The 12,413-nt window shown below is 28.4% G+C and overlaps 1 protein-coding gene across 1 annotated transcript in view; it reads right to left on the bottom strand.

Moving 5' to 3' along the window:
* Positions 1-392: 392 nt before the first annotated feature.
* Positions 393-12,413, bottom strand: part of LOC107457187 (formin-binding protein 1) — a gene marked incomplete at its 3' end in the record, with an annotated part of 45,255 nt that continues 33,234 nt past the window's right edge. The window contains 5 exon segments of the mRNA XM_043051408.2: positions 393-521; positions 2,188-2,292; positions 7,936-7,998; positions 10,723-10,870; positions 12,202-12,252. Coding sequence (XP_042907342.2) covers positions 393-521; positions 2,188-2,292; positions 7,936-7,998; positions 10,723-10,870; positions 12,202-12,252 — 496 coding nt within the window.

The raw sequence follows: 12,413 nt of genomic DNA on the forward strand, positions 1-12,413 counted from the left end.
TCTCTGATGCGCAAGAAAGGCATCCTTGAAAAAAAATCCTGCAGAAAAGAAAAAAACATTTTTCGAAAAATTATGCAGAAAGGAAAATCGAAATTTTTCCCTTCCCAAATTAAAAATCTTTCTAGCAAAAACTCTGTAACAGTCTGTGACAATGTTGCTGTAATTCTACCACGGGGGGCTACATCATGTCAAACTTGATGGCTCAGGGGAAAGAGCCCTCCAATGAGATGAACCAGGTTCGAATCCCAGCTGTTCAACAACAGTAATAAAATAAAAACATGTAAACTTTAAAATTACTGACTGAAACCAATTTCCATAAAGTTTGTTCTTTGACTATTAATAAACAATTCAAACACTTGAAAAAAGTATGTATTATAGAGAAAACAAATTACTTGAAATATATTTGGCATCAGGTCAGTGAAGTGAACCCTCTGAAGCTCATTCGTCTTTTGTAATTGGTTGGCATACTCAGTTTTGCAATCTTCACAAATTCTATTCTTTATTTGAGCATGAGTACGAGCCTGCAAAACATTGTTACAAGATGTGAAATAAATATAGTATATACTAGGAACAAATTGAATAGGAAACAAGAGAGAGAGTGAGAGATTTTATTTATAAAAACATTAATTAATTCAGTTTTAAAACTTAAATGTACAGCTTCATTAAAGCTTGTTATAATGGCTAAATTGAGTTTAAATACTAACACATTAATACCTGATTAGCAGCATTAATAATAACATATCCATACCTGCCAACATTGGAGAAATAACGGAGATTTTACAATTGACATTTTTTAGGCAACAAGTAATAAAACATGAGTAATAGCATAACATGTAATCAAAAAGAGAAATTCAAAATTAGAAATAATTTATGTACTTATATTTAGTGTGAAGTAAAAAATATGTACATAAATCTTAATCTAAAGAAGATTTTCTTAAACCATTATTTATAATTACTTTAACTACTAACACTCAACATACTGCAGTACTGGCAATAGCACTATCTGTTGAATCTGTCTGCAATAGCACTATATAAGAGTTGTATTTTCGCCATCAGCAGATATTTGATCGGAAAATAATTTTTTTAATTTCTTCAACAAATACGGAGAAATTTGAGAATATACAGGTAAACAGGAGACACTCATAAAACACAGGAGTCTTTGTTAAAAAACAGCAGATCAACAGCAAAACATGCATATTCAAATATTTTTCTATAACCAATTGCAATGGAAAAGTTAGCAATTAGGAAATAAAACTATGGAGTTACACAACTAAATTTACGTTACTTTGTATAGCATTAGAGTGTTATGGGAAAAAAAACATTTTTTAAATTAAATGTTTGATAAATATATTATGGTTGGTAGTAAGTACAGAATAGGTCTTTATTTTTTTTGCAACAGCATTAAATAAGGCAGTTTTATATAGGAAAAAAAAGTGTCTTTCTCTTACTATACACAAAGCTGTTCATCTCATATTTACCAACACATACTCAATTGTTTAAAATATTCCCACTTTCATGTCATTAATTAATGACAATAACAGTCTGTGGCCAAATTATCAAACACAGTATAAGATTTTATGTAAAAGCTTAATCATCAGGTGATACTATACAGCTTTATTGTTTTCACGCGACTGAAACCAGTTTGCGGAAAACGTTTGGGTATCAATTGGTAAAACTAGACAACATATAATATAAATTCAACGATTGGATAAATTTGACGATATATGATATAAAATATAGAATACTTGTTATATCAGGTATTATATTGGGATATCATTATAACTAGACCAAATGATTAGACGCACTGTAGTGTTTTAATAATGACATGTTTTGTACGAGTTTGTATGCAATACTTTTATATTTAAACATACAAGTAATGGGGTTTTATTCAAGGGATATTTTTATATACTTCCTATTTATATTAATTATTAATGTATTGCATTACAATGTTAACCCATTGATACACGAACGTAAACAAGTGCAAACCGGTTTCAGTCTGTAAAAACAATAAAGCTGTATAGTATCAATTGATAATTAATTTTACATAGAATCTTATAGAGTGTCTAACAATTTGGGCAGGACCGTATCTTTAAGGGCATCATAAAATTGGTATGAGTAAACAATAATGCTGGTAAAGATTTAAAAAAATATAACAAGCATTTCAGAAAAGAAAAAATTATTATTTACCTTTTCCACATCAGCTCTCGAAAGATTAATGTCTGCATCAATTTTCACAAAGGTTTCATTTGCTTTTTCGGCTTCTTTAAATGACTTCTCGTACGCCTTTTTATTCTGCAAAATACTCGTGATATTAATAAAATGTAAGCAAAAATAATGTTACAAAAAAAAATAAGAAGAGAAAAAAAAATAAGTCACTAACTGTATAAAAATGTTTTAGCACTTTCCAGTCTTAAAATAGAAAATATAATCAACATACAGTAGGGGTTTCAGACATCCTAAATTGGTTTTGTACTGGACACGAGGGTTTTATTGTCTTAAACTGTCTTAAAGTGTCCAAAACCTTGAACTTTGGTAAAAGGTAAAAATTTTGAAAGGTGTAACCATTGTACACATAATTACATATATTAATAAATATTTGATACTTTTTTTATACAATTTGCTTCAACTTATTAAAGAAAAATAAAATAATATAATAGGAAAATATAAGTTTCGAAACTCCACAATTCATTGAACAACAAAATTGAATACCTTTAAATATAAATAAATATACTTTTAATACTGATAAATTGTGTTTTTGCATCAGGACAAATAATGCAATATTAAAAATATTAGTAAACTTTTTTAATAAAACAAAAACTTTTCTTCATTTTGTTTCGGGTTCAAGAATTAACCTTTTATTTTTCACAATATTCACATAAAAGGGTTTTGGACTGTTTAAGACGGGCAAAGGGGTTCAAACTGTGGATTAATCCAATCTGTCCTAAACTCTGTACAGAAGACTTCTTAATAATTATATGGTGCCATCTACAGATAAGCAGGAGGAGAGAGAGGCTAAAGAGAAATTTTTCATCCATGAACTAGATAGAACAATCACTCTTGACAATTACTGGTCCCCAACCCACATTTAGGAATTAATTTGCTATTTTTATGAAAAATGTTACCTAAATAAATGCATAAATATCTCGATGTAGTACCACTGATTACTTAAATGTGTATAATAAATTGTATATTCAGGGGTCTGTCTAGGTTTCTTTGAGATGTACTTATTTTGTGAAAATTTAGACATAATTTGTGAAAATGAAAAGTTACATTAACACCAAAATATGGTAAAATAAGAAATTGTTTTCAAAAATTGTCACTACAAATAAAAATCATTTATGACGGGTAAATTTCTATATATTTTTCCCCATATATTAGAAAATAAATTTGCTATTGTAAAATTCTGAGCTTAAAATTGTATCCAAATTTTAAAAGCCATTGTTAAATTTAAACTTGCATTTAGAAGAACTAGAACTAAAAATTATTTTCATTATGAGAACTTTCATTATTTTCAACTAGGTCATACAGAAAAAAGTTTCATAAAGAAAAAAAAAATTCATAAAAAATAAAGTCTGTCAGAATAAATTTAGAATGATGTTAAGGATAATGTTCGAATGTTTAGAATGATGTTCCAATTTTGACTTCCTGTATAGTTTATAAAGCGAGAACCTCGTTGTTACATTTTAAAAAAACTATGGGATTTATAGTTTTTTATGGGGATACAAAAACAAAATTTTAAGAGGGGGATAATCTTAGAGCTTGCTTTTTATAAAGTATTTCGTGAAACTACCGTTTTTTCAAAAGTTGAATTTGTGAAGGTGCCGCTAAATGGTAGTAAATTTGCCCTCGACAGATCCCCGATATTTTATTGGTATTATATTCTTTTATACGAGTGCTATCTTTCAAGAACTATTAATTGAAATTCTCCAAAAAGCACTTTTGGAAATGTTTGAGAACATTTTTACATTTTGCCGCTCTTTGTCTTAAATAGAAAAAAATTTAAAAATATCTACTCTGTTGCTGCGATAACAATGTATTCGGGTATGAAAATACTCCACATGTTTCAACTTTTAATCTCTGATACTGATTTTATTGTTGCCTGATTTATATATTTTCCGTAATTTAATTTCATTTTAACACTGTGATTAATGTCTTTATTTATTTTAATTAAGCAAATTTAGTATTATTATTAATATGGCTGCATCACATGGTGAAATACCTATTATTTCTAAGCATAGTAATACGCTATTTTTTACACAGCTAGATGCTGCATTCACCATGAACAAAATTAATGACAAACTTACCAAATATAATTATCTAGTAAATATTTTAAATTCTGAAATACTTTCCTCTGTTGGTGATGTAATTTTTAATGTTTCAGCAAAATTACCATTCACTGAATTAAAAGAGAAACTAGTCATTTTTGGGCATTCTGATGCTCATAATATTAAGGCCCTGTTGGAAGACCTCACTTTAGGAAAATAAAAATACCCGGCATCTTGCTCAGGCGTATAAAAGAGCGAGCCAATGGCCAAAAAAAAAATTTTTTTTAAATAAATCTCTGGCTACAATGTTTTCCCAATAACATTCAGACTGTACTAGCTAGAACCCTAGTAACAATTTTACATTGGTCCCAGTTAGGCTCAAAATTCGCTAATATGGGTCCCATCAGAACATGCACTGAGGGACCTATATTGTGATGTCTACATTTTTTAATATTGGTTGGATATTGGAACAAGATTCATTTCTATCTAGGACCAATATTGAAAAATCTAGACATCCCAATGTTTCACAACATTATAAGTCTAAAAAAGATCTATGTAGAAAATTACATTGATCCATTATTGAGTTATTCTAGGACCAATATTGAAAAATCTAAATAATCCAATGTTTACCCAAAATTTTAAGTCTATAAAGGTCCTACATAGAAAATGATACTGGTCTATCATTGAGAGACATTCAAGGGCAAATATTGAAATATCTAGACAAAAACCTATCAAATATATCATCACTTAAGTGATGATATACTTTACTAACTTGCCTAACTTGAAGATAAACTAGCTGAACTGACAGAACCTACCAATCTACGCATCAACTCTGCATTAATCATAGAAAAGAGCAAATATAAAATCCAGCACTCGCAGATATCTGAATTATAAAATAAATTAAATATCAAAGCATTTGACTGCAGATATAATCATAAAATGTGTATAATGTCCGTAGAATATATTGCATACTTTCTTTGTACACATTATTCTTCTATATATGAGCCCTGACAACTGCAAACATTGGAGAAATAAAATAATCAAGATTTTAATATACAAGTTAAATTTTCAAACATTATGCCCATAAGTCAAAAAGATGCAAGTCAAAAACAGAAATTCAAAATTGAAAATACAGAGTATCTACTACATTTCAGATTTTCAAATTCAAGATTTTCAATGACTAATTCCAAGAATTTTTCATGACTTAACGAAGTTACTACTTTCTCCGACAAAAACGCAACGATCAATTTAAAAAAGCATTATAATTACATTCATTTAAATGATAGGTATAACCAAAACAGATATACTATGCATCTTCATATTTACAGATTTTAAATTTAAAAAACAATGTCATAAAGAAAGAGCAGAAACAATAAAATAGCTGAAAAAAATACAAAAGCAAATAAATTTTTCTGCAGAATTTTATTCTAAAGATACTTTTTTTGTTCATCGAAAAGGAAAGAAATACTCCTGATTTTTCATTTCTCATTTCGGTATAGAAAAAAATTCGCCAATAACTGGTTTGCTCCATCTAGAATTTTAAAATAATAAAATAATACAAATTCTTAAATCACAGCAGTTTAAAAGATAATTTGCTCCAGAAATTATTTTTCTTTCATTTTTGAAAGAATACCAAAATTTTTAAAAAACATGATAAAAACATTTTATATTCTAATAAAATATAACTGTGAGTGGTGATTTTGTTATGAATTCAGATATTCGGAACAAAATAAAATTGGGGGGGAGGAGATTTTTCGGCAATCTAAATCCATGATTATTTTTTTTTAAATAGCTACACGACATTTCATAACAAATTTCCTTTAATAGTGAAATTCATGATTTTCCATGACTTTCCAGGTGCGCAGATACCCTGAAAATAATATAAGCACTAACGTTAATAAATATGTACATGAATCTTGATCTAAAGAAGATTTTTTAAGCCCTTATTTATAATTACTTAAACTATTTTATTTTATAAATGTAATAGTTTAAGTTGAGAATAAAATAGTTGCACAGTCAACCCAATTTTTTGGGTTTACAACTACTAATGTTCAACTGCATAGTCTTATAATTTTGAACCCAATCCAGAGGACAAGGGAACTCCTGGATCAAGAAGAGGGAGAAATGTAACTTCAGGGAGGACTTTTTTGATGGATCTAACCTGCATGAAGAGGAAAATCTCCCACGGTTAGCCTTACAGCAAGGGGATTCTAACCCATGATTTGTCTACCACTGAGGATATTTCACATCAACAGTGTGGTAGGTGCAAGCTAGATGCAGAATTTGTATTGACCTTCCATTGCTGGGATTCGAACCTGGTTCACCGAATTGGAAAGTGAACGCTCTATCCCCTGAGTCATCACGGCTTACACTATTAACACTCAACATACTGCAGTACTGGCAATAGCACCATCTGTTGAGGAATAAGAGAAGTATTTTTGACATCAATGGATATTTAATCGCCAAAAAAAATTTTTTTAATTAAATTTCTTCAACAAATACGGAGATATTTGAGAATATACAGGTAAACAGCAGATAGTTGTAAAATACTGGAGTCTTCATTAAAAAAAAACAGGAGATTTGGCAGGTATGCAATTGCTTAAGGAATAAAATTATAAAAAATGATTTCACCAACTTCTCATCATTGGGTAATAAAAAAAGAAGTCCTAATTAATACAAATATGTAGGGGCAAACTAAATAGAAAAAATCTTTTTTATTTAAGCTTTTACCAGGTTTTAATACAGGCTGGAATGTGAAGAAGAATTTTGACTTCAAAACCTGCTTAATCCTTTGGTATAATTTTTATAGCCAAAAAAAAAATTTTATTTACATCTAAAGACATTTAAAAAAAAAAAAAAACATAAAGGAATTTTTTTATTACTTTTTCAAGAGAATATCTCGAATTTTGGAGATTGGTTTGGTATTTCTGTCNTGATGGATCTAACCTGCATGAAGAGGAAAATCTCCCACGGTTAGCCTTACAGCAAGGGGATTCTAACCCATGATTCGTCTACCACTGAGGATATTTCACATCAACAGTGTGGTAGGTGCAAGCTAGATGCAGAATTTGTATTGACCTGCCATTGCTGGGATTCGAACCTGGTTCACCGCATTGGAAAGTGAACGCTCTATCCCCTGAGTCATCACGGCTTACACTATTAACACTCAACATACTGCAGTACTGGCAATAGCACCATCTGTTGAGGAATAAGAGAAGTATTTTTGACATCAATGGATATTTAGTCGCCAAAAAAAATTATTTTAATTAAATTTCTTCAACAAATACGGAGACATTTAAGAATATACAGGTAAACAGCAGATAGTTGTAAGATACTGGAGTCTTCATTAAAAAAAACAGGAAACTTGGCAGGTATGCAATTGCTTAAGGAATAAAATTATAAAAAATGATTTCACCAACTTCTCATCATTGGGTAATAAAAAAAGAAGTCCTCATTAATACAAATATGTAGGGGCAAACTAAATAGAAAAAAATCTTTTTTATTTAAGCTTTCACCAGATTTTAATACAAGGTGAAATGTGAAGAAGAATTTTGACTTCAAAACCTGCTTAATCCTTTGGTATAATTTTTATAGCCAAAAATAATTTTTTATTTACATCTAAAGATATTTTAAAAAAAAAAAAAAAAACATTAAGGAATTTTTTTATTACTTTTTCAAGAGAATATCTCGAATTTTGGAGATTGGTTTGGTATTTCTGTCCATCGTTCAAATGCTACAAAGAAAAAAAAATCCATATTAGGAAATACTATTTTACAACATAACATAAAGTAAACAAAAATATCTAATTAATAAAGGGTGAATTTGAAATGTTCCACCGATTGAAGACGTCAAAAGGGCTGATTTACAAATGTTACTAACCATTTTTTACATTTATCTACATTTAGGGTTTCTTTTTTTACACCTGTCTGGGTGAACGTGTAGTTTGTCAACATGGAGAGGAATTTTAGAAAGCAATACTATATCGCATCATTTAACATCATAGATTATAATTTAAATTTAATATTTGATAATCACATAACTGCCAACATGGATAAGAAAAAATCCAGTAGATTTTATGAAATAATATAAATTCATGTTAATTGGTGCATAATGTACTAAATATTTTACACATAGCGAATTTTATGGATTTTTATAGTCATCAAAATAGAAAAATTGCAATATTTTCCCGTTATAATTTATATAAAACATGCTTGAAATGTTATGTATTATGTATAGTCATAATTTTGAATATCAAAAGGTACATAATTGAACAAAGATACTTAAACGATTTTTTTAATTAATTTAAAAAAAGAGTTCTGAATAAAAATAAACTGAACATTTTATATAACAAAAAAAAGTTTTCAACTGATTTTTATAAATGAGGTTTGCTTCATTATGTATTAGATTTAAATAGTCAAGTAAGATAGCAAGCAATAATCTGTACAAAAAACAGGATAATTTCAATTAAACCAGTAGACCAAGAGATACTGGAAAAATCCAGTAGAGTTGGCAGCTGTGTAATCATAATAGCTTATTTCATAGTGGGTGCATCGATCTTATGCGAATCAAATGTGGGTTTAAATAGAATTGCCACTCAAGCTTCTAATCTGATTGCTAAATTCTGTTGTCACAGTGATTCTTTTGCAACCATCGACACACTTTTGTAGATTGATGATGCAATAACATTTTTGATGTTCATCATGCATTTTGCATTGCTTCATATTCCTCATTAAAAATATAAATTCATTGCAAGTGTCTGTAAGGACTGAATTTACATACATTTATTATCGAGATTTAGCATTTGAACCTTTGCCTTCTGGTTGTCACAATTTCCACACATTATGTAGTTACTTTCACGCTATTAGAAAAAGTAAATGGCAAGCCAATGCCACTCTTTAAGGTAGGTGCACATCACAAGCTAAGTCATGCGAAAAGTTTCTTTTTTTGCTTTCAAATACTTCCTTTATTTTTATAATTACTATTTACGTTAGCTCTAATTATGATATTAGCACAACTGCCAACGTAGATAGGAAAAAAAATCTAGTAGATTTTACAAAATAATGTAAATTTCATGATAATTGCTGCATTATGTAATAAATATGTTACACATAGGGAATTTTAGGGATTTTTATAGGCATCAAAACAGAAAAACTGCAAAAGTTTCCAGTTATGATTGACATTAAACATACTTGAACATACATTAAACATACTTGAAATGTTACTATGTATTATGTTTACTCATAATTCTGTATAAAAATAGGCAATTAATTCAAAGATAAGTAAAAGATTTTTCTTAATTTAAAAAGAGAATTCTGAATAAAAATAATTTGAACATTTTAGTACAAAAAAGATTTGAACTGATTTCTATAAATGAGGTTCGTTTCATTATGTATTATTAATACTTATTTAAATACTCAAGCAAGCAAGCAATAATCTGTTCAAACATTCTATTTCAATAAGGATTTTTTTTAAAAAAACTTACTCAATTTTAGGGAATTTTCTAGAATATACAAAAACCAGGAGAATTTTAAGTAAACCAGTACACTAGGAGAAACTGGCAAAATCCAGTAAAGTTGCCAGCTATGTATTAGTTTTAATGAATTTAAATCAGAAAATGGTGGGCATAACTTTCAAACATTTAAAAATACTTTTAAATTGTGTAATGACGTGTATAAGATAAAAACTAAATACGGTCGGACTTCTATTTAACGAGCTTCCATTTTGCAAAGTTCTCTATTTTAAGATTTTTTTTTTTTTTCCGAGCAACCAAGAACAATTCGGAAATTTCTATGTAAAATAACTTCCAAACAGCGAAGTGAGTTTTCTATTTAACGAACTTTTCTTTGAGATCCACTTTCCATATTTTCCAAAATATTTCAGAACATTTCAAACTTGTTAACAGATTTTAAGGGGGAAATTGATTTTTTAAGCCACTTAACTTTTAGAGAAAGCAGCAAAATCCCTTTCCCTTTTCGTTTGCATTTCAAACGAAAAACTCAAAACTAACTGATTTTATCTTTAACAATTAAACTTAAGAACGCATGTGGTAATGTATGTTTAAAATTACTTTTATATTAATGCAGCTATGATTTTATACATAAATTTAGCTTTTTTTTAGTTGAAAATATATGTAGCATGATAGTGTAACACTGGATAATATTTTGCTCCATTCTTGCTTTCCATGCAGATTTCTTTTATGGTTAATGTTTATAAAATAAATAGAAGATAGTAGTTTACAAGATAAAAGTGTATCAACTGCTATTTTAATTATGTCTATGGTTTATGAATTTAAAAACTGTTTTGTGTTGTTTAAGTATTTCATGAACAACTTTTTCACACATAACGAACATATTATCGGGATTTAGCAACTTCGTTAAATAGAGGTCCAACTGTATTTACAAAACTCTAGCACAGAAGTTCTCAAAATAAATTCATAACTATTGCAATAACATAAAACCTTTTTTCTTTCATCCTTTAACTCTTTAAATAAATCTGAAATTTCTTTCATTATTTGCCCAGAATATGTTTCAGCTATGATTTCATGTTGTCCAGCCATGTCATTCAGCTCATTCAACATTTTTACAAAGGCTACAGCAGATGAGAATCTAAAAAAATTCATTTAAATATTTGTTACTACACAGGGTGCACAGCCATATCTTTCAACAAAAAATCAGCACAAAGTACTTTTTAAACACTCTACATTAACAAAATGCAAAATAATTTTCAAAGACTTTTACATGATCATGATAAAATAATTTGTTTCTGACGAAGAACTTCTTTCTTGATTATAATTAACCATTAAAAAATGATTAAGAGATTTTTCGGTTCAATTTCAGAGGGTGGAAAATGAAGCTTGAAATTGAGAATATCATGCAAAATGCAGAGTTGCACATGAGAGCGCAATAATTGTACTGAATCCAGTTTGGTATATGCACATGTGGACCCACAAGTATTTCATCAAGCATGTAAAATGGTTGCCGCTTTCGTAGGCTATTGGACCGACGCTACGCGGAAATGGATTGTGGCTCAATGAATTGAGAAAACATTGAATAGACAATGTGAAAGCCCCGCTGACATTTGACATCCATGAAAAAGAATACATAGAGAAGTAAATCAGAAAAAATAAAAATCAATCTTAATTTTTGAAAGAAAATTTTTTTAAGTTAAACATAACAGTTTTCTAACTACTGTATTTTCAAAAAGAAAGAGTGAAAAATGAAGTTGAATAGAAACCCTCTTAATTGTAAATTTTTTATAAAAACAAATGTTTTTGAAATAGGAAAAGCTAGATAGAAACAAAAACGAAAATTGTATTTAAAAATAACAATTTAACTTTTGCACACAGACGCATTTTTGAAAAAAATATGACCATAAAAGAATAATGTTCACAGAAAAGAACCTTAAGAGAATATGGTTCACAAAATAATGTTTTCAAGAAGAAAAAGTGAAAAATAAAGTCTAATAAAAACCCTCTTAATAATAAAAACTCTTATAAAAACAAATGTTTTTGAAATAGGAAAAGCTAGATGTAAACAAAAACGAAAATCGTTCAATTTTAAACATTAAAATATCAATTTAACTTTTTACACATTACAGCATTTTTTGAAAAAAAGTTATCATAAAAGAATAACGTTCACAGGATTCATACACAAAAAAAAAGTATTTTTTTCTCTGACTTTTCCAAGTAATGAAAAAAAAAAAAAGAAATATCAACAAAATTTATATTTAATTGCAATGTAAATTAGAATCATAAATAAAATTGAAGCTCTAAGAAAGCATTAATAAATTATTTTTATTTTTAAAAAAATCAAGTGATTTTAACTGTACCAACTCTGATTATAAATAATAAATTGCCAGAACTATAAACGTGACTGAAAGTACTGACAGTACATTATAGAGTATTTTTGATTGAAAAACAAATAAGAAATTCACTGACTGAATATCTTCTTCCTCCTTCTTTTTCGGCTGGTAATTTTTAACCAGTTTCCTAAAAGATAAAAATGCAATGATGAGAATAACATATATATCAATGACATAATAAAACAACTATATAAAAACCAGCATATTTTTAAAGATCCCCCTACAGTACAAGTTAAAAGTACATTGTAGCAAGATATTAGTGCTAGGAAAGTTTGTCGTAGAAATTTC

The sequence above is a fragment of the Parasteatoda tepidariorum genome, chromosome 1 (assembly GCF_043381705.1).
Source record: "Parasteatoda tepidariorum isolate YZ-2023 chromosome 1, CAS_Ptep_4.0, whole genome shotgun sequence".
NCBI lineage: Eukaryota > Metazoa > Arthropoda > Arachnida > Araneae > Theridiidae > Parasteatoda > Parasteatoda tepidariorum.